Source organism: Antedon bifida, chromosome 9, assembly GCF_963402885.1.
Source record: "Antedon bifida chromosome 9, ecAntBifi1.1, whole genome shotgun sequence".
Lineage (NCBI taxonomy): Eukaryota > Metazoa > Echinodermata > Crinoidea > Comatulida > Antedonidae > Antedon > Antedon bifida.
The window spans coordinates 4,747,623-4,775,242 of NC_136234.1; the positions used below are offsets into that span (position 1 = coordinate 4,747,623).

The following is a 27,620-nucleotide window of genomic DNA, read 5'->3' on the forward strand; positions in this document are numbered from 1 at the left end:
TCATTTTTTAAGTATTTAGCCTAGCCTACTACTACAGTAAAACTCTGTCTACAATATCAAACTTTATGTGCCCATATATGGACATGATGATGTCATATCACTACCATATTTAAGCATATCACTGCCATGTTTGTGCACATCGCATTTTTTTTGTCAAACTAGTTTGATAGTGTACACAGAGCTTTAGAATTTGTTCTTGTTTTGATTGTTATTTATTTTTTGGCTTTTACCTTTTCAATTGTATTTATTATTCATTGTTAATATTTTTTGTATTATCTTTTTCAATTGAATTGAGATTATATTTAATTTTTTTCATGCTTTAATTTATTTTCTTTATTATTTTCATTTAGGTCAAACTGGTGATGGTAGAACGAGTTTAAACGATAAATTTGGATATTAAAGAGAAACGAAAAACGTTGAGAAGCAACAATACAAATTCCACACTCATAAACTTGAGCGATTTAACAGCAAATAATGTAAAGCAGTTTTTACCGGCAAAACAAATTAATTTTATTGCCCCATTTTGAACTCTGGTTATCACTGATCATGTTTCTTCTCAGACAGTTGCGCAAATGAACAACAATAATGTAGTATGACAGGATTACACTGTGTTGTATTTAGAGGAAATATATAAAATATTCACTGTATAATATGGTACACAGGGCCTGCTGTACTGCATAAGAAAATCCTATCATCATTATCCCTAGTAAGCTTATGATACTAAAGCGTGGTTCCCACTAGCGACGCAACGCAAGGACGTAACGCAACGCAAGTGAATTGACCAATCACAAGCGATGGCTTATTCGCTTGTGATTGCTAACTGTCTATAACTTCGCTTGTCATTGGTTAAAACGCTTGCGTTACGTTTACGTCCTTGCGTTACGTTCTAGTGGGAACCAAGCTTTAAGAGAGCATTGCAGCGAAACTTATCATACTTTGTTTGTCATCATGCCCTTATTACATGCTTTAATAACTACCACACCAATTCCATTTTTCTGTTTGTTTTATATTTAAGTGTGAAATATAGTCATATTAACTGATGGGTATTCCTAGAACAGTAAAACAAAGTTAATACAATTATAACTTACAAAATATTGTAGGCATGGTTTATTTTTCATATGGTTTGAACATCGTAAAAGACACTCGCCCTTTTTCTTACTTATGCATAGTTACTGACCTGATTAATTACTTTGCGTTTCTATTTACATACTGTAAATACTATACTTGTAGTACCCAGATATGTATCTCATTATTATGCGAGACTTAATGTATGATTGATTAAGAAAACAAACTGGGTTAGATTCTAAATATCAGAATGATAAGTAATAAATAACTGCATCACCATGAGAAAGAAAAATACTTGCAACAAGGTGGTGTGAAAGAAGAAAAAATATATGCATATGGTATCATTATGTATTCATTATTCTATATTATGCAAGACAGATTTGAAAAATTTGTACTTCAAAAGTGTTTAAATTACAGTTGTACAAAGGAAAATGAAATACAAACAGTGTTTTGATGTGTGACTCTTCATTTCTGTTTGATATAATTGCATGTTTGAGGCATTGTATTTTCATCCAAGCAAAGAACAGTGACCAGACAAGTTGGTACCCTCCAGCTGAACTGACCAGGGGGACATGTTTGCTGTGATAACAGTGAATTTGTTTTATTGATTGTTGGTCTGAACTGGAGGCACTATTGGCTCTCCATACTTAACCTCAGTACCTGACGTACGTACAACACAGAGGCCTGGCTGGGCCTACTAAATTCTGTTTACTTTAGTTATAATTTATGAAAGATGAAGTCGCGATTTACGACTATTGATTTAAGATGTGTTTTGTCTGAACTTGGGGATAGGTATGAGCTTGTAAATAATTGTTAGAACTATATATATTTATAAATTATTCCGATTTCTGCTAGGCCTGGCCCGAACGAGCCTAACTAGGGGTGTAAAGATGCCTAGCGCCCGCTCAGCAGGGCCATCGCTAGGCCTACTATTAGTCGAAGCCTGACCCGTAGTAGTGTATGACTAGGCCTAGGGTAGTACTACTCTAGGTAGTAGCTAGGCTAACATTTTTATTTTATGATGATATTTTGCAATCTCAAATTATGACTTAGTTAGGCCTAGCTAGGCCTATCCTATGTGAAAAATGTTTAAATACTGTAAATGATTAGGCCTAGCCTAGGTCTAGGCTAATATAATATAATAAATAATTTGTTTACAACTTTCTTTCAGGTTGATGGGAATGCGTGTTCTCAATGTATATGATGTAGACAACAAAACATATTTAATTCGACTGGCAAAGTAATGATAATGTCAACTGGATGATAAACCATTTTGTTTTCTTTACACATTAAGCTCAATTTTAAAATAAAATTTAAAATCTAAAAAGCCTAAAAAGATAGGCTCCTCCTCTCGTTAATTATTAAACAATTTTTTCTTTGATTGAGTCATTTTGTTTGTTAAGAGACGAGTCATTTTGTTTGTTAAGAGACAGTTTCTTTGATCCAAAGCATTTAATTAATTAAGGAATCAAATTTAGATTTGAACTTGGACAATACTTTGATATAATTTACTCTATCAGTAAAGCACAATCTATTTTTTAAAATAATAGTGTACAGAAAGCTACAAATTATACAATAAAAAAATTTATTTTATAGGCCAGATCAAAAAGAGGTGTTGTTGTTTGAATCTGGAAATCGAATCCATTCAACAACGTTTGAATGGCCGAAGAACATGATGCCCTCAAGCTTCTCTATGAAATTAAGAAAACACTTAAAAACAAGAAGACTTGTTCAAATCAAACAACTTGGAATGGATCGTATTGTGGACCTTCAATTTGGGTCTGATGAAGCGGCCTATCACCTCATCGTTGAACTTTATGATAGAGTAAGTAAATAAGAAAATGAGATCTTGCTTTAAAAGAATTAATGAAAATAATGTCTCATTAAAATATATACTATTTGTTAAAGATGTATTGTCCCTCCAAAAACATGAAAAATGAAGACTAAAATCGGACTTTGAATAGGCCATTTTGTAGTTTTAATAAAATCACTTCCATAGAAAAAAAACGAAAAAAAAAAATGTTTCCACCTATAAAATGAAAAAATAAATTCAAACAAAAACCCATTGGCTGGCAACCAATTTTACTATTTTTTAATTTAAATTACAGTTTTTTTCAGGTAATTTTTTTTTTCAATCCAAATTGTGAATACCTATTATATTTGCATTAAAATAGCACATTCAACCAAAATTTTTTTAAGATATATTTTTTCAGGGGGACAATACATCTTTAAATTAAAGAGACTTGTAAGCTATCTGTGGACTATTACAACCATAATTGAGTTGTGAACGGCCCATGACTAATTTATCAAAATAAATTTGTTTCAATTAATAGGGAAATGTCATTCTAACAGATTTTGAGTTTAACATTCTGTCGTTGCTACGAACGAGAAAAGAGGGCGACGATGTAAGGTTCGCTGTTCGTGAAAAATATCCGATTGAGACTGTCAAAACACCTCAGCCTCTTATGGAAGTTGGAAGGTAAATGTATCTACTGTGTAACTGTAAATATAAACAAATTTGCTTTAAAGCTCTGTCTACACTATCAAACTAGTTTTACTAAAAAAAAGTATGATGTGCCCAAATATGTTAGTGATATGCTTAAATATGGTAGTGATGTGACATCATCATGTCCATATATGGGCACATCACATAATGTTTGATAGTGTAGACAGAGCTTTATATGTGTATTCACACTTTCTCTACCACTACTTTTTAACCAGGTTACAAGATCTGCTATCTGGGGCCAAATCTGGTGAAGTACTTAAAAGGGTTTTAAATCCAAACTTTGGTAAGTGATGCTGTTTTGTTTTTATATATTTAGACAAATTGCCAAGGATAGCCATAAGCCAATTCATTCACTATCCTTCTTAAAGGTGGCAATCCCGTTCACAAGACAAACATAGACACAAGATGCTCTACATAAACAAAGTCTGATTACAAGTCTTTGGGAGTTGTAATTTGTCATTAGAAAAAATCCTGAAATATGACATGACTTGAACCCAGAACCTTGGATTGGTAGCCAAGCATCATAACCACCATGCCACAACTCCACTCCTGTATTGTATATATTTTACATTTTTTGATTTTTTAATTTGTAGTTTAAAAAAATGTTATTTCAACTTTATTTTCCATTAGTTTATGGTCCTGCTCTTATTGACCATTGTCTGAGAGGTCAAGGGTTCACGGACAATGTCAAGATAGGTCAAGGTTTTAATGTAAACGAAGGTATGGTGGGAAATGTTTTCGTTTTGTGCTGAATTTGTTCACCTCCTTCACAGCGAGTAGTAGTGTCACATGACAGTGTGACAACATTTTCTTTTTCTGTGATTGAGTCTTCAACTCACAACTCATGTTTTTGTTCTGTTTTTTTTTTCATCTTTTCCATTTCATACTTATATATTTTTTATCAATTTTTTTGTTTTTACTAGTATTTGTTTGTATATTATCATCATATAACTTTTGATTGTTATTTAAAAGATTTACCTAGATTAATGGAAGCTCTTAAGGAAGCAGAGCAAATGATGCATAGTGGCGGAACAGTAAAACAAAAGGTAATTGCAAACATATGTAGTGCTCTAGCCCAGGATGATTCAGTATCTAGTAGAACCCTGGTAGAACCACTCTTGACTAACCTAGCTATTTAGCTTGGTTCTCACTAGGACGCAATATAAGAACGTAAGCCGCAACACAAGAACGTAAGCTGCAACACAAGAACGTAAGCTGCAACACAAGAACGTAAGCTGCAACGAAAACGAATTGACCAATCACAAGCAACAGTTGGAATATTCCTCGCTTTTGATTGGTCAATTTGATTGCGTTGCGCCTTACGTCCATATGTTGCGTCCTAGTGACAACCAAGCTTAACTAAATAGCTAGGTTAGTTGTTTGAAACCCTCAGTTTACACAATTTGATGATATCTTTCTTTTTGTCAGGGATACATAATACAAAAGATAGAAAAGAAGCCTGCCTCATCAGAGGGTCAAGACTCTTCCATAGTAACGTAAGTATAATATCAAAATTCTATGGCTCATTTTTATGCATCATCAACATTTAGAACTCTAGATTTGGAATGTCTTTCTGTGATATACATAAATGAAAAGTTAATAAATTTGTTGATATATTTTACAGATATTCCGAATATCATCCCTTTTTGTATCGTCAACATGAACAACTTTCTTACTTAGAATTTGATACCTTTGACCAGGTAAGAATATTATATAATATGTTTACAAACATAACTGTAACTTGCTGTATAACTTGCTGTATAATGTTGGGTCGGTTTAGCACTATGCTACACACCCCACCACTTTTTCAATTTTGTAAAAAATGTTTATGTAAATTTTGCAGGCTGTAGATGACTTTTATTCCAAGATTGGCAGTCAAAAACTAGATATGAAAGTACTACAACAGGTAAGTACAAATTGTAAATGTAAACAAACATTAAAGATATATTGTCCCCTTAAAAAAGTTTTTTTTTCTACTTTTTTGTTGAATATGCCATTTTAATGTCGCGTAATAGTTATTCACTATTTACCTGAAAAAAATGTCTTTTTTTGTCTTTTTAAAAGTGGAATAATTATTTTTTCTTGTTTTTTTTTGACAGAAGTGAATAACTATTAAAACTGCCTATTTAAAGTCTGATTTTAGTAATCTTCATTTTCATGTTTTTGGGGGACAATACATCTTTAATCTATTTTTATTATTATTGAAGTGTGATTTAGAGATTCTAATGTTGCCTTTAATAACTATAACATTTTATTTATGCAGGAGCGGGCAGCTTTTAAAAAACTTGATAATGTCAAGAAAGATCATGACAAACGAATAGCACAGTTACAAACAAACCAGGTAATACCATTTCACATTATGTACTTGTGTATTTATTTTATTACTTGTAGTTATAATCATTAGGTAAACGGCATTAGTTGAGAAGAGAATGAAGAAAACAGCACTATTTTCAATTACAGTATATAATAATGGTTACAACACATATATCAATAATTGTCATATTTAAAAAATGACATGAAATGTTTATTCATCATTATTTTATTTGTTACGTACTTAAAAAGTCTTTCCAAAAATTAAGCTGTTCTTTTTATCTCGCAGGAAACCGATAAAAGGAAAGCAGAGTTGATCGAAGTCAATCTAACATTAGTAAGTAAAATATGTGATGTGCCCAAATATGGTAGAGATATGCCCAAATATGGTAGTGATATAACATCATCGTGTCCATATATGGACACATCACATTTTTTTGTCACATAAAGTTTACTTAATTCTCTTAAATAAATCCTTAAACTACTAACTATTTCTATTTGTTGCAATGTCCAATCACATTCTATAACCGGTTGGTTTTCAATGTTGCCTAGAAAAAACAGTAATGTGTTTTTTGTGTTTGATAGGTTGACAAGGCCATTCAGATTGTACGTAGCGCAATAGCCAATCAGATTGACTGGACGGAGATTAAGGGTATTATCAATGAAGCGCAGATTCAAGGTGATCCCGTTGCCATGGCAATTAAAAACATTAAGCTTGATACCAATCATATCACAATGTCACTAAGGTAATGCTCTTCAGATATAATGTTAAATTTATGTACTGCAAATTACTGCAGTAATTATATCACATGCATATATGTACTGCATACCCAAAACATCTCTAAGCAATCAATAAATTTTATTTCGGAAATATTTCATTTATATCAAAAAAACGTACAAACAGAAAAAGAAAATTCTCAAACTCTAAGCTTAAATATATAGAATTCTTCTCCATCTACAATATATTTTACATTTATCTCGTAGAGATCCTTTTGAGATCATTGAAGATGATGAGGATGAAGATAAAGAAAAAAAAGAGGATAAGAAATCTGAGAACAGTAAACCAATGAAGATAGATGTTGACCTGGGTCTGTCGGCTTACGCAAACGCACGCAAGTAAGCAATGATTATTTTTAATTTTGGTTTTCACTGAACTGACTGTATATACATTTTTGACTTTTTAAAAAGTTTCTCCAGCATAAGTGCATTCTACTTTTTTTGTTATTACATATTATAATGTATCTTATGAGAATAAATAAAATTGAAATATATAACCAAAACAATATATTGATGTTTGTAGATATTTTGATCTGAAGAAACATTCCAAAATGAAAGAAACAAGAACACTTGAATCATCTAGCAAGGTGTGAAATTTAAATTTATTTGCTATTTTATGAATATAAGAAATGTGGCCCTACCCCTGTATATAACCAATGTGGTCCTATATAACCATTTTCTTGTTAAATTACATGCATTGTACAGTATGTAGGATTGGCCCTATCCCATTTTCCTCTTATGTTAACACAACCTAGAGCCAACAATAAATCCGTGCCTAAGGGCTTCTTTGTTCAGGCAACAGAGCTCTTAAACCAATTTCCTCATTCCATCCGTTACACTCCATCAACTTTTCAATTCAAATCTCTCCTGGAAACCTATTTCAATAGCTATTCTTTTCATATTGCACTGTGAGACTCTGGTAAAGATCGCTTTTTAAATGATTGTTCGATATTATTATTACCGTATTCTCACGCTCTTTGTTTTATTGGGCATACTAAAGAATTAATACACAAATATTATTGAATAACATTTTATTGAATGTTGATAAAAAGGTTGTGTTACACCGCGTATATTAGTTCTGAGAAGAACTGTTGAGTTTCTCGACGTTTCGATCAATATGCTTTGATGACGATCAAAGCATATTGTTCTTTTCAGAAATAACATTTTAAAAAAGTATCGTTGTTTTTGTTCTTCTAGGCTATCAAATCAGCAGAAAGAAAAACGAAGAAAGCTTTAAAAGAAGTTGCCACGGTCACTAGTATTAAAAAAGCAAGGAAAACATACTGGTAAAAAAATATAATATATATTCCAGTCAATAAAGTGTATACATAGGATACCACACTTAGGATCCATGTGTTATAAATGATGTAATTATATCAAAATTCATTCTGAATACAGTAGAACCTCTATTAAGGGGACACCTTTAGGATCCAGCAAAGTGCCTCCTTAAAAGAGGTGTCTCCTGAATAGAAGTGTCACAAAGGAGGGTTCTACTGAATATCAGAATTTCCAGACCACAATTAACATTTTGGCTGGTGTGAAAGTTTCGCTTTTGGGGAGTTGACAATATGGTCATGGATTTATCACTTATCGTATCTGTTTCAGGTTTGAAAAGTTTTATTGGTTTATAAGTTCCGAGAACTTTCTGGTGATAGCGGGACGAGATCAACAACAGAATGAACTGGTTGTTAAGAAATATCTGAATACTGGTGACATCTATGTCCATGCGGACCTCCATGGCGCTAGTAGTGTCATCATTAAAAACACAACTGGTGAGTTATACTACTATATTAATTATTTTGTATTTAGACTGCAATGTTTAGGCTAGCAAACTGCTTACTGATGTGATAGATTAAAATCATTACCCATTTCCTATTTAATTTTGTTTGTAGGGCAGCCTGTTCCACCAAAGACCCTTCAGGAAGCTGGCGTGATGGCAATTTGTTACAGTGTGGCCTGGGAGGCTAGAGTGGTAACAAGTGCCTGGTGGGTTAAGCATGATCAGGTAGGCTAACTGTAAAGAAATTATATTCTAAATACAAAAAAAGGCGTTTAGACGTTCACATACCAATATGTATAATCAATTGAATTAACCTGAAGCCTCTAGGATTTTAGTCTGCCTCGGCTAAACTTGAGTGAAAGGGAATCCACACAACTTATAATTTATATCTTTTCATTTGTCAGGTCTCCAAGACTGCACCAACAGGCGAGTACCTAACAACTGGCAGTTTTATGGTCAGAGGTGAGTTGTTTTCATTTATTAATTTTATTCTAGTTTAATTCATTAATTTAATCAATAATTAATTCAGTTACTATTCATGTATAAACCTATGTGGCAGAATTTTAATATTTTTCAAGCCAGATTCTGTGTATACATTTATTTTTCATGATTATAATTTATAATATTTTTTTTTGTGTGTAGGTAAAAAAAATTATTTGCCACCGACGCATCTTTTAATGGGATTTGGAATTATGTTTAAGGTAAAGAATTTAATTTTTTAAATTGAAAGTTGAGTCTCAGCTTATGGTTTTAAGGAAGCACAGGTAGAGGTAACGTGAATAGGTAAATAGAAATTGCAGACTCTGAATTTTGCATCTTAATATTTAAAACTTTTGAATGTTCAAATTTATCATTTTCCTTTTTTTAGGTAGATGAGTCGTCCGTATTCCGGCATAAAAATGAAAGGAAGATTCGATGTGCAGAAGACGAAGAAAGTATTGCAGTATGTACCCACACCTTATTTGTAAAATCCTGTCGGTCTTGTTTATTAATCTTGTTAAGTTGACTCTTCCAAACTGTAACCCCACTTGTTTTGACCAAACACCTGGTTTTCAAAATTTAAAATAATGTTGTTGTTGTTCCAATTCAGACTGAGAGTACTGCTGATGAGGAGGAATTAAAACTACCATCAGATATTGAAGATGATGATGATGTCAAAAGCAAGGAAGATGAAGATGAGAATGTAGAGGAGGAGAAAATGAATGATAAAGAGGAGGACCACACAGATAACATGGAACAGTTAAAAGAAGAGAGTAGTGAGAGTGATGGAGAATCTTTATTTCCCGACACATCTATCCAAGTTCAACACATCCAAGGAGAAAAGTAAATACAAAATTATTTTAACACTTAATAGTAGTGTATTTCTTCAGGACAATATTTGTTTAGGCAAATTTCGTAATACACCGTAGTGGTTAGGTCAAAGATTGTATTGCGCCACTATGCAGCGCAAGATACAGTAGATAATGCTATGATAGATGATGCTGTATCACAAATTTACCTACGATACTGCTACAGTACAGATAATCAACTAATTTTATAAATTATTTAAACAAACTAAATAAAATGCTTTCGGATATAAAGTTATTTAGTAACAATTAAACAAAAAAGTTTTCCAGTAATTGTGATTTCGTTCGTTAGGTATGAGCTGCAGCGTACCAGAGGTTCAAGCGTTCTTAGCACCAGCAGCCAACATTCTACCGGTGTTGACGACGAAGACGACGATGAGAACAATGTCATCTACCTTGGTGATAATCAGCCAATCGTTCTTGGAAAGAAATTGACTGAAGAGGTTAGTCAATATTTAAACAATTACTAATTAAATTGATGGTGGCTGCTGAACTAAAGCTCTGGTTACACTATCAAACTTTATGTGACAACAAAATGTGATGTGCCCATACAGTATATGGACATGATGATGTCATATCACTACCATATTTAAGCATATATTTAGGCACATCTGATGCATTGGTTATCAATGACTATTCTCTCTTTCTAGGAACAAAAAACGAAACAGAGATTGTCTGCCAAGCAACGAAGGTATTCTTTACTTTTAAATATTTTTATAAGCAATTCTCAATTTTTAGTTAGTAGAATAGAATAAATAAAACTTTCTAAACTAGAATGCATTTAGCATGGGTTCAAGACCAGTCTGTGCCATTATCTGTATTATTTATAGTAGATAGCACTAATCAAATCTTTATTAATTAGCTGAGGAAACAAATTAAACTCAAGCATATCATGGAATTATTGTGTCTGTCTTTTAGGGATCTTAAGAAGAAACCGTCTCAAAAAGACACTGCAGTTGAAGATGTTGAGGACGTACAACCAGAATCAATCAAAGTTGAACAGACAAACAAAAAGAAAGCACAAAAAGTATGACTAAATCTTTTCACATTTGTTCCATCATTCACTTCTATTGTAAATTTTATCAATCATTATGTTGTAATTAATATTGAATTTTCATTTATTATTAATTTATTTTTCAGCAAGTGCAGCAGCAAGAACCAGTGAAGAGAGGTCAAAAGGTTATTTATTTGTTTTATTTTCACAATTAAATGCTAGTATGAATCAGTATTATGTCAGGGAAGAGTGAAATTTCACTCTTTAATTACACTCATTAATTTTTCTCTTCCCTGACTATGTTTTAAAAAAAGATTGCCATCTGTTTAAACATTTTACACTCTATAATTACACTCTTTTAATTACACTCTTTTAATTACACTCTTTTAATTTCACTCTTTTAATTACACTCTTTAAATTACACTCTTTTAATGTCACTCTTTTAATTACACTCTTTTAATTACACTCTTTTAATTTCACTCTTTTAATTTCACTCTTTTAATTACACTCTTTAATTTCACTCTTTTAATTTCACTCTTTAATTTCACTCTTTAATTTCACTCTTTTAATTTCACTCTTTAATTTCACTCTTTTATTTCACTCTTCCCTGATTATGTTTTAAAAAAAAGCTTGCCATCTGTTCAAACATTCTGATTTGGATATTTTTTCTGAATTAAAAAAAAAATGTTCCAGTATAATCTTTCTAAAAATATTAGTAAAGTAGTAGTAAAACATTTTAAAACTATTTTTTTGTTTTGTTAATTCAGGCGAAACAAAAGAAGATGAAGGCAAAGTATCAGGATCAAGATGAAGAGGAAAGGAAGTTGAAAATGGAGTTACTTGCTGTAATTATTTATTTATTTTAAAATATTTCTGTAGAAACTGACAGGGTTGAGGTTATCCTTAAAGATATATTGTTCCCCTGAAAAAATAATTTTTTTAAATTGGATCGGAAAATGTTTTCATGTTTTTGGGGACAATACATCTTTAAACAATACAATTATTATTTGATTGCAGTCTGCAGGTGCCCCAAAAGAAGTGAAAGGAAAGAAAGCTAAAAAGAAACTTCAACAACAGCAGAAATATCAACAACAAAAACAAAATTATCAAAAACAACGTGAGAAAGAGGATATCATTCAGGAACCAGAAGGGGATGAACCTTCCAAGGCTGTACCTGAGGAAATTCAGACACTAGAAAAAGGTATGTGAAGGAGTGACCAAACATATTATGGCATCACGTTTAAGATGTAAAGCTCTGTCTACACTATCAAGCTTTATGTAAAAACAATGTGATGTGCCCAAATATGGACACGATGTTATCATATCACTACCATATATGGGCACATCACACTTTTTCTATCAAACTAGTGTAGACAGAGCCTTAGAGAGTAAATATTCTTGACCTTTGATCTCTATTCACCCACCATGAGAAAATCACCACATTAAGCTAAGACCATGGTAGTTTCAAGATGTATAGCAACCCACACCCTTATATTATTACTGGAATGGACCTCTCTCAACTGCCATAATCATAATCATTTATAGTTCTATATTTTTATGTTTGTTGAATAAAATATAACGAGATATATGTTTTTGGTCAATGGTTAAAAACCATATGGTCAATAAAAGTAGCATTATTTTTATAATTTTATTTTTATCAATAGAAGAGGAGGATGTTGTGAAACCATTTGTTGCAACACACACATGGAAAAAAGATGCCAAAGATGAGGTTGAGGACGACGACGAAGATGATGAAGAGAAGGAAAGTATTCAGGTGATGAGAAATGTTATTTTCAATTTTAACTAATTTACTACACACTTATTATATTGTTTGGAGGTTTGTTCATGAGAAACAATGTCATTCTATAGCTTGTTTCTCTTTCTCTGTGAGCCTTGCTATTATTTTAGCTTTCACACCCTGTCCTACCCTATTTCACTTAAGCTCTGTCTACACTATCAAACTTTATGTACTTCCAGCATTCTCCCTCCTAAGAAACTCAACAGTTCTTTTCAGGACTACATAAGTTATGTGCACGCATATTACCAGACTTATTTTGTAAATTGAGAAATGCCTTATTTTGACGTAATATTTTATTTGTTTTTATAAATTCATTTTTTAGGCAAGTGGGTCAATACTGGACAGTGTAACTGGTCAACCTCATGCAGAAGACCTGCTATTGTTTGCTTTGCCTGTTTGCGCTCCATACTCAGTAATGCAAAATTTTAAGTGAGTAATACTGTTTACTATATTGTAGTTAAAAAGGTGAATAAAATCACCAATTCATGTGCTGCCAACTTTAAAGGGGGATTCTGGGTTTAAAATTGCTTTTAAATATCGTTTATTTATTAAATAAAAAATATTATAACAATATAGACATGTCAGAATGAAGAAGTAATAACGAGAAATTTAAAAAATTAAATTTCATATACATTTTAGGGTAAATTCATGGAAAGTCTGTTTTTTAGCAGCTTAGGGAAGCTCATTAATATTCATGAGATATTCACAAAATCACGTCATCAGTGGATTCCAACTCGCGACGTCATGTACAGTGTTTTTGTCAACTAATTTACATCCCTCTCCCCTGTCAAACGACAACCACCCGATTATTGTGAAATACATTTTTTGTAGATTTTCTAAGCTAGGCCTAAAGTGTAATAATAACAGTAGTAGCATATATTTATTTGACATTTAATGAAATACAAAATTTAGTACAGATTATATATAGATTGTATACAGTTATACTATTTTTATACCTCGAATAGTACAGATCGTATTATCGGCTTCAAGTACTAGGCTAGGCCTAGCCTAAATTATTTTTTGTCATGGGTGAGAGCCATTCTGACTAGGGATTCCATGCCACGATGGCTACCCTACGTTTTACATTGGGGCCCATCATGGGCCTAGCTAGCCTACTAGTACTACTAAACGATTGGCCCATAAATAACAAAACTCAGTGGATCCAAACCCATCCTATCAACCAAACTCCTAAACAATCTAAACCTAAAACGTTCTACAAAATCGGCTGTAAATATTGAGGCAAAACAAGGTCGGATCCCGTCCGCACGTATGCCTATGGTGTCCCGATCGTCTAAGTAGGCCTAAAATAGGCCTAGTTTACTCTCCAAAAAAGCGGATACTGCATCAAGCAAGTAGACCAGGTAGTAGGAAGGAGACCTGGCCGATCCGGACCAGTTAAAAATTGAGCTAGCTAGTGTAGTAGACCCTATGCGAATTGATACTACCAGGCCTTTTACTATAGGCTACACTTGTTAAAATTAGCAATACTTATGTTTACAAATATTCCAACTCTCTCATTCGAGCTATATTATCTATACCATTCCGGTAGGTCGAGTCGACCTTCAATCAAATACTGTACATCGTTCATGTTGTGATTATAGACGGGGTATACTCGACCCGACCAGTTTGGTATTGTATACTGTATCTGCTTATCACGTGACGATGCCAGGCATGGGCAGAGAGAGCACGTGTATCGTCGTCTCGCTCTCCTCGCTCAGGAATGTATACGTTACGCTTCATTGATTTTGAAGGCTTTCCCTAAGTCAGTGCGAAAATCGGCAAACGTAAAGTGCAAACATATCTAATTTTTCACTGTTTTGATAAATTTTCATAGAAAATTGACTTCATAAATGGGAAGACCGACTAAAATTACATCAGATAAGTATAATTTTACAAAAGTAATTGATATGGTTAATGATAACGAGTCGTCGGAAGATTGACCATTTCACGAATTTCCTATTCTGTAACACAGTGTCATATCGCCGTAGCTGCACTTGTAATCTGGCCTCATTTCACAGCCTTCGTTCTGCTTCACTGGGCGCTTATATAAATTGAAACTTTTACCGTTCAAGAGACAAACAAATATATTTTACATTTTTTACTATTCATTTTAAACCCGGAACCCCCCTTTAAGCTCTGTCTAGACTATCAAACTAGTTTGACAAAAAGAGTTTGATGTGCCCAAATATGGTGGTGATATGATGTCATCGTGTCCATATTATGGGCACATCAAATTTTGTTGTCACATAGTGTAGACATAGACAGTTTATATCAAATAATATATGGCCTGATGCTTGGCCTAAACTTCTCATCTACTTTTGTTTGTTTAGATTCAAAGTTAAGCTTACCCCAGGAACTGGAAAGCGTGGGAAAGGTACAACTTTTTATTTTATCAGTGTAAATTTTTCTAAAAAAACTTTTGTTGAAAAAACAATAATATTTAACTTGGTTTTTTTCAGTAATTAAATTAATAATTTTTTGGTTCTTTTAGCTGCAAAAACTGCAATGCATATGTTTCAGTCAAGTAAAGAATCAACTCCTCGTGAAAAAGATCTTTTTAGAAGTATAAAGGTATGAGGACATATATGGTCCAAGTATAGTCCCAGGGGCCTGACTTATGCAATTTTGGAAAAATTAGTGGGGGTGGGATAATACTAGGATTGCATTAAGTGGTTATACTCATGAGATTATCCTCAAGCATGGGATTATACTCAAGCATGGGATTATACTCGAGGATGGGATTATACTTTGAAATTATTTGGCCTTGGATTATTTTTCTGTAGTTCAATTCAATTCATCGACATTTTTATTCCATAATCCAAATAAAAACATATACAAATACAATACAAATAATAAGATAATGGAATGGGATACAAAATAAGCACAAGTGCTTTAAGCATGTAACTCTAACAAAAAGATCAAACAATCAGTACAAACAAAAAAAAAACAAACCAAAATAACATAATGTGATTTACTTAACTTAAATATTTCTATTGTTATAATATTGCTTTAATCTCTGTTTAAACAAACTTAAAGTGGGGGATTGTTTTATATAGTCTGTTAAATTATTCCAAATATGTGTTCCAGTTAAACTGTTACAGAAACTGTGTACTGTATACTAATATAATTTTAAATATTTTTCTTCTTGTTTTTTCAGGACACCGATTTATCAAGAAATATACCAGGAAAAGTTAAAGTATCTGCACCTAATTTGCATAAACACAAACGATGATGAAGTATATGAAAGTACTGTTACATACAGTACTCTATGGCTGTTATTATCTCCTGGTGAATAATCTATACTGATGTTTTTAAACAAATCACATCATGATTGAGTGCATTTTATTACTGTATTTGAAGTTGATTCCTAAACATTTTTTTCGATGCTTAAATAAACTTACAGTATTAGTATTTATTTAAAGATTACATTAGCAGTTTCATCTGAAAATGCATCTAAAACAGTTACAAATATAAACAAATTAATAAGAGAAACCAGAGTGATAACAAATATGATAATGGCAGCATAAAAACAGAATTATTGTATTATGTTTTAAAAAATGATTGGAACAATCAATTGTAGTTGAGAAATATATAATACAATTTTTTTTAAATTGTGCAAAAAATGAATTATGTTATGAAATAGAGAACAAATAAATTTTAAACAAATGAGTTTGTTGTTGTACACAATGAGTGTGAAACATTCCTAGATTTCAGACTATCAACAAATGCCCAAAATATAAATGGACGTATCTTTCCCGATAGTTTGTACACTAGGATAATCAAGTTGACGTAGTTAACGTGTTGAAGTTGGTTTAAACGCGATTTATTTGGGGTTGACGCAAGTTGACACTAAGTAGCAGGAATGAAGTTTCAATCTGTGACGTAATGTGCCATGCGGTTGTTCTAGGCCTACTTAGGTCTATCCCGTAAATGTTGTGTTTTATGATTTTTCTGTAAAACTATTTGAAATACAATGACATTACCTTCAGATTATAACCTTCTTGTGGATACTGAAAAATGCTTATTACTTGAATCGAATGTAATAAGTAAGAATGTGAGCAAACAGTTCAATGAAAAAGCAGCGGCGGCGGCGGCGTGGACAGAAGCCGAAGGTAACGATGGCAGTCCGACTACGGGTATGCTCTAGTCTAGTAAGCCTAGGCCTAGCCTAAGCAGACTTGTTTTGACCTTGATCAAAAGTCATTTCAGGTTTTTATAGTTTACATATTGTGAATGGCCTAGGGCCTAGCTAATATTATTAATTACAAAAATTAGGCCTAGGCCCTAGACCTATTTTATAATATTTTTATAAATAGTTTGGGGGGGGGGGGGGGGGGTGTTGGAGGGCTAACTAGGCCTCTAGTAGTCTAGGTCCACTAGCCTAATAATACTACTAGACTAGGCATAAATAGGGCCTAGATACTGGTAGAAAATAATATTAATTAATATATATTACATTTGAAAAATAAAATTAAAAGTAGGGAAATGAATAATGATAAAATGAGATGGGCCATAAAATATTTTATGAATACTTTATGATTTATATATATTTCAAATTATGAATATGCTCTTTTTTAGGTGGTGAATGTGTACAGCTTGTTTTAAATCGTGAATACGAATCGTGTCTTTTGTGTGGTACAAGTGCCAATATCCTTGGAACTAACATGCAAGAAGAAGGGATGGAAGATTTGGGAAATGCTATTGAAAACAGAATTAAGAAATACCTCAATGACGAACAGGTTAATTGTATAGAAAGGTACTTCATTAAATATTAGTGTGGGCATGAAGTCATCTGTCTTTACTATCAAACTTTGTGACAGAAAAATGTGATGTGCCCATATATGGACATGATGATATATCACTACCATATTTGGGTATATCACTACCTATACTATACCATATTTGGGCACATCACATTTTTGTCAAACTAGTTTGCTACAATACACTTATTTGTAATTTTTTTTTTTTTTTTTTTTCATTTCTCTTTAAAAAAATGAAATAGAGAGTTAGAAGTTTTGTGCATTGGTATCTCACTACTCAACTTGTTTGTACAAAATAACTGGACTGGACCAAAAACAAAATGTCAACCGACTGACTTCTTATCACAAGGATTGCGAACTACAGAAAAGGTACATTTGTTGTTATTTTTATATTATTAATATGTTATTACTAAAAAGAAAAAACTTTTTCATAGATTATTCTCCATATCTAGCTCTTCCCACCCAAATAAATTTTACAATTCCAATTTGATACTAGTTGTATATTTATAATATACAAAGAATAATCTCTAAAACTCTGTCTACACTATCAAACTTTATGTGACAAAAAAATGTGATGTGCCCATATAAGGACGTGATGATGTCATATCACTACCATATTTAAGCATATCACTACAGTACCATATTTGGGCACATCACACTTTTTTGTCAAACTAGTTTGATAGTTTTGACAGCTGTATATGTTGCCTATCTAAGCAACCAGAAGGCCAGTTTTAAAAAAGGACAAATAATAATATTAAAAAGTTCACACTCTATATTCGGTATAATGTTTGTGTGTGTATTGTGTTCATGGATATATTTTTGTATTTTCTAGGCTCAAGATTTTAAAGAGTTTTGTAAGGAATCTCTAAGTAGCAGTAGCGATGCAGTATACTCACTTTTAGATTTCCCAGAATACTTGTTCCTTGCGAAGGTTATTCTTGTACAATGTCGCCCTCTATTAACAATGAGCCAGGTACGTTATGTAGACTTGTTTTCATTAATACAATTTTTAGGAAAGTGGTGTTAACTTTAATGAAATTGGATGGATGAGCCAATCACCCCTGTTCCAGAGACACTTTGTTTTTCCCCATTTCATTTATTTCTCAATCCACAAGAAAAAAAATAAAAACCCACCTTAATAATAAAAACCCCTTAACTGTATATACGGTATTCGTGTATAATAAATGAGTCATTTACATTAATTAAATCTCTTTGTCTTCTACTAGACAACTGATTGGTGGGCTATGCGATGTTTGTGGATTCAACAACAACTCATAGATGAAAAGTCTCCCGACATTCATGAACAAATTATGAAATGTAGAGAAAAAAGTAAGTTTCCTTATTGATATTTTACAACATTGTTGTAATTATACTAATGTAGTTACAGATACAATATCAATTGAATATCTTTGTAGAGCCTAGGTGATTGTAAAAAGATATATTTGTCTTTTGAAATGTCTTTAGATTTCATCCTGTGTTATGTAATCATTTTGTGTTTCTTTTGTAGTTCTTAAAAATGAGGCCCTCGTGGCAAATGAGGACAACATGGAGTTGTGCGTGATGTTCCATCTTGAATGCTGCCCTCTATCGCATTATTACTATCATTATCAACAAAGCGAAGATCATTTAGAAGCTGCTCAAAAAGCCGCAGGAATAAAAGTCAGTTTTACAGGTACGTAAAAATGGATTGACCATACCCAAATATATATGGTATAAGTAAGTAAAGCTCTGTCTACACTATCAAACTATTTTTTAAAAGTGTGATGTGTTCAAATATGGTAGTGATATGCTCAAATATGGTAGTGATATGACGTCATCATGTCCATATATGGACACATCACACAAGTTTGGTAGTGTAGGCAGTCTGTCTGCCTGTAGTTATAAGCTACAATACAATAACGACTGGTATATAACTCAAGTCAGTAAAGTTAAATGGAACTAAAATATTTCCCTAATTCTGTAAAGATGCCTGATTACTGCCACAGCCGTCGGAAAGCGTAAATTGACAATTTGCATACTTTTGAAAGCCCTGCTCCATTTTTTAAATATTTATATTTTTATTATCATTTTTTTTAGGTGCTTTAGGAAAAAGAACAAAATTTCAGCAAACAAATTGTGCTCAGTTGATCTTGAATGTTGAAAAACAAGAGATTGCTACTTTATCAACAGCTTTATCAGAAGATGATAAATCATTAATTAAAGAAAATCTACCAAAGGTAATTTTTCTTTTGTGTTCTTTTTCACATATTCTTTTGAACTACCATATTTGGGCATATCACTACCATATTTGGTCACATTACACTTTTTTTGTCAAACTAGTTTGATAGTGTAGACAGAGCCTAACAAACATTCATTCATTTATTTTACACAAAGCAACATTCAAAACTTGGAGAAACCAAAGTCTAACTTTAATTTTGCTTAACCATGTGATGGATCAACAAATATTGTTGGAAAAAATATAATGATCAACCACAGGCCTAATGCTTGCTAAAACTATTTTAATCATTTCTTTTAGGATCTTCACCTAGATGATGATGTTATTTTAGAACGTGTCCAACTTCTTGAACCAAATGAAACAAAGTCCATGGATCTTACACCCTTACAACAAGCAGTTGTACTTGGGCTCTTGTAAGTTGAATGTACGAGGAGGCTTTACCATGTAAATAAGAATAATAATGTTCAATTTTATATAGCGCAAAATCCAGGGCGACTCTCAGCACTGAACAATCAACAGAAAATGCTATTAAAAGAGTAAAAGATTATTGATAAAAGTGCAAATTAAAAAGGTGGGATTTGAGGAGTTTGAATGTGGCGAGCAATTCAGCTTTCTTGATTGAGTTTGGAAGGGCCTTCCAAAGAACAGCAGCTGACCAGGAAAAGGCATGCATATTATTTTGTTGAAGGCTGTGTAGTGTAATGAAGGCCGTGTAGTGTAATGTGCGAATATACTCTACGAGGTTATGCACAAGTAACACAAGATGATGATGCGATATGCCATTATTAATTAATTAGTTTTAAAATTGTTATGAATAGAAAATTTAATTATTTTTTAGTTCTCACCATAAAAGAAACAGTGCAAAATTTGAACTTTTAAAAGAAGAACTGAATGCATATGTTGACGTAAGTAGACAGTGTTATATATAGTACTAGAAAGTAAGAACCACCAGGCTAGCTAATTTGATAGCCTATGTACCCAGTGAGCTTACTCAAGATCTGTACCCAAGATATTTGCATGCATATTTTAATATAAGCGAAATTCAAATTTTGAAACGCACACTATTGTAAGTTTTAGCTAATTTTGAATCGTTTTTTAAATAATTTGTAAATGTTTGTTTTTACAGAATGTATTGGGACAGCCACAGTGTTGGGGTGCCCAAATAAAAGCACTAATGGCTCGCTCATTGCTGGAGAAAGATAAAGGAAGAAAAATTGAGAGAGCCATGATGCAGGTTGAGGTACTGTGTATCATTGCCTAAACTAGGTTGACAAAAAGAAGTGTGATGTGCCCAAATATCGTAGTGATATGACATCGTCATGTCCATATATAGGCACATCACATTTTTTTGTAACATAAAGTTTGATAGGCAGAGCTTTAATATTGTGTTTTAAAAATGTTGAAGTGATATAAAAGTAAATTAGTAAACATTAAAATGATAATGCTAGAAATTAATTCAGAAATCCATAACCATTTATTTTTGTACCCCCACAAATTTAGTCAGCAGTTCGGTCCGTCCAATGACTGTGCCTGTGTTACATTTGTGGTAGAGCAATATCTCTCTCGGTTCTTGTGATTGGTTGAACTGTTCTAGTTTTTCTGTATCACTGTATGAACGTTGAGATGTGGTTCCTAAGAGTTGACCTAGGATATTTACTTCCTGTACTGGGTCATAGTTCAGGAACTGACATTGTATGTCTTATTGTTATAAGATATAATTGAAAAATAAGATAAATTTGACAATGATAGCAATACTTTGTTGTTTTTGTTTTTTTTTTCAGTACAATGAAGAATAATACATATATATTTTTTTTATGTTTCAGGTTTTAGTTAACGAATTAAAGCAAGAGAAATGTCCAGTTAGTGTTCGATTCCATCATTTCTATTCTTTAAATCTTCCACCGAAATGGGTAGTTGAGGTACGTTGCTCAATATCTGTATTCTCAACATGTTAACAAGGTCCATCCTTTGGTTTATAAACAGTAACCTCATGTTAGATAAAGATGTATAAACATATACATTGCCTATCTTTCGTTTCATGGAAAGGTCTCTTCTGAATGTTGGTACCCAGATAAAGATTTCTAATGTATTTCAAACTTGCATTGTATCATTATTAAAGTAAAGTCGTATTTCCCCTACAGAGGGGTTTTCCACCGGAGGTGCTGACCAGTCGTGGGCGACCCATATTAATTTTTTTTTAATTTATGTATTTATTTATGTACATATTTGATTTCAATTTGTTCTTGTTCATGAATGTTGTCTGGTATTTGTGTACTGTACATGTAAATGGTATCCAAACTAACAAGCACCTGCTTCTTGTGATACTATTGAACATTGTAATTGTGAATGAATAAAAAAAAATTAGTTGTCCCAATAAAAGTTGTAACTCCTGTCTGAAACCCCATATAAAAATGTCATTTTTATTTTTCATAGAGTGAACAAGCTAGCTTGCTACTAAGTCTTGGATCTACAAGTGCTGCGTTACAAGTATACCTTAGACTGCAGTTATGGGAAGAGGCTATTTTTTGTTATCAAAAACTTGATAAACTTGATAAGGTATTTAAATTAATTCTATCACAAAACATCCACAAATTTAGTCAGCAGTTCGGTCCGTCCAATGACTGTGCCTGTGTTACATTTGTAGTAAAGCAATATCTCTCTCGGTTCTTGTGATTGGTTGAACTGTTCTAGTTTTTCTGTATCACTGTATGAACGTTGAGATGTGGTTCCTAAGAGTTGACCTAGGATATTTACTTCCTGTCCTGGGTCATAGTTCAGGAACTGACAATTATCAATCAGAAATAGACTTCTAAAATTCATATGTTATTTGTATAAAGTGTATTCGATATGTCATGTCATTTTTATCTCATTTTAAAATCAAAAGCAGTATATTCAAATTTTGTTTGTTTCTGTACAATATTAGTTTCATTTTTATTTAGGCAGAACGTCTTATACATGACCAACTGTTAGCCAAGGAAACGCCACTGATGCTATGCCTACTTGGTGATGTGACAAGAAATCCGGAGCATTATTTAAAAGCATGGGAAGTATCCAATCATAAAAGTGCTAGAGCGCAGAGATCGCTGGGAAGGTTATATTTGGATGATGAAAAATATGAAGAAAGTATCCAGTGTTTTGAAAAATCTCTAGAAAGGAACTCCCTACAGGTAAGGAATTTATGATGACTTGTGGCATGGAAAAGGGCAAAAAGTAGTTGTAAGCATGGAAACCCATTATCAGATAGCATATTATAGAAGTTTTTTTTTGGTTATAATATGGAATTATATATTAGTATCCACAAATTTAGTCAGCAGTTCAGTCAAAAATGTGATGTGCCCAAATATGGTAGTCATGTGACATCATCATGTCCATATATGGGCACATTTTTTGTCACATAAAGTTTGATAGTGTAGACAGAGCTTTAATATTGTGTTTTAGAAATGTTGAGTGACATAAATGTAAATTAGTAAATATTAAAATGATAAATGCTAGAAATTATTTCAGAATTCCATCACTTTTTAATTTATTTTTATACCCCACAAATTTAGTCAGCAGTTCAGTCCGTCCAATGACTGTGCCTGTGTTACATTTGTGGTAAAGCAATATCTCTCTTGATTCTTGTGATTGGTTGAACTGTTCTAGTTTTTCTGTTTCACTATATGGACGGTGAGATTTAGTTCCTAAGAGTTGACCTAGGATGTTTACTGCCTGTCTTAGGTCATAGTTAAGGAACTGACAAAGAAATAATAGCCGATGAGGGCGCTTTACAAATGAACTTCCACGCTAACAATTGCAGATCTCCATTGAGTTCAGATCAAGTACTGATTTGTTGCTAAAAATCGTGTTTCTTTTTTGTTTTCAGTACAATACTTGGTTTCTTCTTGGATTTGCTGCCCTCAAATCTGAACAGTATAAAGTGGCCATACGTGCGTACCGAAAGTGTCTTACCATAGAGATGGATGTAAGTTTTTCTAATACTGTGGTGTAAAGAATGTGTGTTTTTTAATTTACAAAAGAAGACTCGGATATGTAGATAAATATTTTTACATTGTTATCACTGCTTAATATCTGCACTCTCTTCGTTATGCAGGATCCTTGCCATCAATTATATACTGAAATTGTAAATATAAACGATGACTAAATAAATTTTAATGGAATTGAATTTTTATCAAATAAATCATTTCTTTTTCTTCAGAATTTTGAATCTTGGAATAATCTTGCACATTGTCATATAAAGTTAAAAGAAAAGTAAGTCAACCTGACTTGATTGATTCTCGATAAAAATGTTATTATAAAGTTGATATTTACTTGCTTATTTTGAAGTTTAAGTAAATGTAAGTGTATTATAATAATGATTCAATTATTATAAGTAATTAGCATTTAATTAATTGTTTGGGACTATGGTTTTAATTTTGATTTAATTCAATGGGCTGCAACCTGAATGTTAAGGCTGCTTTACTAATGGATGTGTTCATATCTAATTTACCTAAATTAAAGTATGTCATCTTGAAAGTGGTATTGTCTTTAAAAAAAAAATGTGTTTTTTGTTTTTTTTTTAGGGGAAAAGCTCATAAAACACTCCAGGAAGCAATCAAGTGTAACTATGAAAATGAAAAAGTTTGGGAAAACTTCTTGTTTGTAAGTATGGAATATTTTGGTAGTATAAGCCCATCCCTTAATTCCAAATGATGCTTGTATGTCTGTAAATGATGTGTTACATATTCTGGATTTACCTTATACTTAATAAATTCTATCATTTTCTGTTACAAAACATCCACAAATTTAGTCAGCAGTTCGGTCTGTCCAATGACTGTGCTTGTGTTACATTTGTGGTAGATCAATATCTCTCTCGGTTCTTGTGATTGGTTGAACTGTTCTAGTTTTTCTGTATCACTGTATGAACGTTGAGATGTGGTTCCTAAGAGTTGACCTAGGATATTTACTTCCTGTCCTGGGTCATAGTTAAGAAACTGACAAATACACAATACATTTTATTTTTTGTTAATGTTTATTCATATGCTATGTATTATCTTTATTTTCTATCCCATATTTTAATATTTAGGTGGCGACTGATGTTGGTGATTTTCAAAGCAGTATACAGGCGTGTCATCGATTATTGGATTTAAAAGGCAAATACGTCGATGAAGAGATTATGAATATTTTGGTAACGGCAGTTGTTAACAACATCACAGGCAATGATGGCGTACCAGGTATGTGTTGAATTGTCCATATTTGGAAATAAAAATGTACTGTATCATTTATGATATAATAATCGTAATATTGTTGTTGTCAGCTTCAAAACATCGGAAGAAACTGCAGGAATTGTTCGGTCGTTTGTCCTCGATTGTTACAGGAAATGCAGATGTGTGGAAGTCGTACGCAAGGCTGCTAGGTGATGGACATTCAAGTGACCAAATGGACAATGATAAGGTATACATGTGGACCAATCTGCCCGTCTCATGGTACTGGGTCTTGTATCTTGGTTGTGTTAAAATTGTGGCACTCTTGGTGTGGGTGGTTTGTGATCCTAAGAGCCTATGTTCCAATCATGTTCCTAGTCTAATTCTAATTTTTTTTTCTCAAATGTTTTCTTAATAAATTCAGGCAATACAATGTCTTCAGAAGTCTCATCGATGTAGAACGCAAAACAGTGATTGGTCCAAAGATGTAGAAACGTGCAAGGTGATAATGGAACAGTCCATTGAACTTTCTAAAGGTATGCATCACATGTTATAATGGAAGATTCTGTAATACTGTTAAAACTGTTTTCTTACTTAGCCGCAACACAAGGATGTATAGCGTACCATATGTAATTTGACCAATCACGATACAAAGGGTCATCCGAACTGTCGCTTGTGATTGGTCAACTTGCATGCCTTGTGCCTACCTTGTTACATTGCTTCCAAGTGGGAACTAAGCTTCTATATGCATGAATGAGTCAACCATAAACGTTCACAAAATCAGCTGTGGACTGTCACATTTGTGTGTAATTTAATTGTCCAAAAATTATAATTTTTTTCTATACAGAAAATCTTTCTTTTTATTAATTATGATTATAGTATTCGTTTTATCATGGCCAAATAGTATTTGAATTGAATTGAAATATTTTATTTATACTGGGCGACCTCTTCAGTCAAAGACTGGTCTCCAAGAGGGCTTAGCTATGATCAGTGGCTGTGATGTACTAATACACCAGGGTAACCTCCTACTCATCTCAAAAGATGTACTAGGTTCTTTAAAGAACATGAGCTATATGTGTACACTGGACCTACGGTTGATGGTCCTTATCATTGCTTAGTGTGTTTATTTCTTGGTCACAATGCGATTTGTTTTTCTTTAGCTTATCAGTTGGTGAGTGAATCTAAAACCAGCCACATAGAAGCAATCCAGTTACTATCATCTGCCAAACTGATGCTTAAGACAGTCCATAGTAATACTAAGGTAAGCTTCATATTAATTTACCAAAACACTTCCATATGTTGTCATTTATTTATAAAGCAATTAAATGCCCTAATATAATGGTTAGTGGTTTTAAATTTGTATATCTCAATTTGATTAACTTGGTTGTTCCGATCTGGGATTGTTTAGCATTAAAAAAGAAACTGCGCAATTTTTAATAATTATTTTAAATTAATTTTATTTTTTGGTTTTGTTTATTAAAAGTTACAACATGGTGAGTTTGAAAATGAAGAAACAACTAAAATGGCAGATCTACAGTTACAACTAGAACAGGAATTGCAAAACTTATTAACATTAATTAATAAAAGGAAAGAACAAAACGTATGACACAATATTTATCAACTGTATTTAACCAAAATTATTCATCTATACATATTCAACAAGCACAGGAGTCACTAATTACAGGATGGGGAATGCACCCATGCTTTCTAAAACAAACTCCGTATAATTCAGGTATAGATTCAATAATATGTTATCAGTGGCAAAACGGCTATGAGTGCTCACTGGCTAAACCCAGGGGCCCTGGAGCTTATGGGGGCCCCTGAGCATTGGCCAGAGGAAAAACAGGCATTAAAAACGTCCGAGGCCTCCGCATTATGCCACTGTATGTTATAAATTTATCAGCTAGGAATATTACACAAATAATCATGTTTATTATGAGTTGGATGGTGAGAATATTTCATGAGTTAAAAATTGACGAGGCAGAGCTGATTCGATTTTTCATTGAATATTCTTTCCATTGTACGAAACGCGTACAACATTTTCGAACGTGATCATGAGCCTACAATCTTTGCGTGGCAAAAAATCGCAAAATGTTTAAAGCGTGTTAATTATCACCATATATGTATCACTTTTCTGCTAGGCAGGGCTTAATTCCAAATGACACGACCTGTGTAATTTACCAATAACATTGCAAGAATACAATCAGGTGTGTTATAATACAATATATGAATAGTTAACAAATAATATATGAGGCTTAGGTAGGGTAATTTAAATCATGGAATAAATAAAATGTGGTTTTATCGAACAAATTTATAAATGATGATAAAGTACCAAACTAGTCAATGATAATTTGAATTCTTGTTTACTTTTTGGGTTTACTATCAGAAATTATTTATTATTATTAATTAATGTTATTAAATATGAGTATTATTATTTCTGTAATGTGCACATATATATTGCCAACCATTTTATAAAAACTACTATAAAAGTACAGGGACATTTTTGAAAAATGGCCAAATTTCAACCCTTTTATTTTTTGACAAAACTAGTTACTATGGCCCTATAAGGTGATGATAACGCAATATATGGGCATATATGGCAATATTATCGCATAATTATTGAATTTTAAAAGTTGATATTTTGGCCATTTTTCGAAAAAATCCCTGTACTATAGTAAGGGGAAATTTTCGAAAATTTGCCAAATTTCGACCCTTTTATTTTTTGACATAACTGGTTACCATGGCCCTATAAGGTGATGATAACGCAATATATGGGCATATATGGCAATATTATCGCATAATTATTGAATTTTAAAAAGTTGAGTAAGGGGAAATTTTCGAAAATTTGCCAAATTTCGACCCTTTTATTTTTTGACATAACTGGTTACT

General features: G+C 32.5%; 3 protein-coding genes across 5 annotated transcripts in view; all 3 read left to right on the plus strand.

The window, feature by feature from the left end:
• The window catches only part of LOC144852590 (kanadaptin-like), a 110,906-nt gene extending 109,398 nt beyond the window's left edge, over positions 1–1,508 (plus strand). The window contains exon 12 of one of the 2 annotated variants that reach the window (XM_078710487.1): positions 351–1,507. In XM_078710487.1, the coding sequence (XP_078566613.1) occupies positions 351–400 (50 nt within the window). In that variant the 3' untranslated portion in view covers positions 401–1,507. Of the gene's footprint in view, positions 1–350 lie in introns of both variants that reach the window. The other variant, XM_078710488.1, reaches the window with a different exon arrangement.
• Positions 1,509–1,706: 198 nt separating this feature from the next.
• Positions 1,707–16,233, plus strand: LOC144852585 (ribosome quality control complex subunit NEMF-like). The gene is made up of 33 exons (XM_078710480.1): positions 1,707–1,857; positions 2,237–2,305; positions 2,662–2,890; positions 3,399–3,544; positions 3,787–3,854; positions 4,202–4,291; positions 4,544–4,617; positions 5,000–5,067; positions 5,196–5,271; positions 5,415–5,477; positions 5,835–5,912; positions 6,171–6,218; positions 6,467–6,627; positions 6,866–6,997; positions 7,182–7,245; positions 7,856–7,944; positions 8,264–8,430; positions 8,551–8,663; positions 8,843–8,900; positions 9,081–9,139; positions 9,307–9,381; positions 9,529–9,761; positions 10,077–10,227; positions 10,435–10,475; positions 10,703–10,811; positions 10,925–10,963; positions 11,546–11,623; positions 11,796–11,979; positions 12,443–12,552; positions 12,899–13,005; positions 14,907–14,950; positions 15,068–15,147; positions 15,734–16,233. Exons 1-33 carry the CDS (start codon positions 1,799–1,801, stop codon positions 15,806–15,808), a joined length of 3,237 nt encoding a protein of 1,078 aa, XP_078566606.1. The 5' UTR covers positions 1,707–1,798; the 3' UTR covers positions 15,809–16,233.
• Positions 16,234–16,475: 242 nt separating this feature from the next.
• LOC144851503 (tetratricopeptide repeat protein 27-like) lies at positions 16,476–27,081 on the plus strand. Of its 2 annotated transcripts, none has more exons than XM_078709008.1 (21): positions 16,476–16,712; positions 17,155–17,332; positions 17,579–17,705; positions 18,169–18,309; positions 18,563–18,665; positions 18,844–19,008; positions 19,413–19,552; positions 19,852–19,964; positions 20,390–20,456; positions 20,678–20,791; positions 21,375–21,470; positions 21,985–22,107; positions 22,491–22,718; positions 23,414–23,512; positions 23,747–23,799; positions 24,111–24,189; positions 24,614–24,761; positions 24,845–24,981; positions 25,156–25,267; positions 25,892–25,992; positions 26,215–27,081. In XM_078709008.1, exons 1-21 carry the CDS (start codon positions 16,550–16,552, stop codon positions 26,335–26,337), a joined length of 2,610 nt encoding a protein of 869 aa, XP_078565134.1. In that variant the 5' UTR covers positions 16,476–16,549; the 3' UTR covers positions 26,338–27,081. The 2 variants fall into 2 exon arrangements, with proteins under 2 accessions (XP_078565134.1, XP_078565135.1); XM_078709009.1 differs by having other exon boundaries at positions 16,476–16,688.
• The last annotated feature ends 539 nt before the right edge of the window (positions 27,082–27,620 follow it).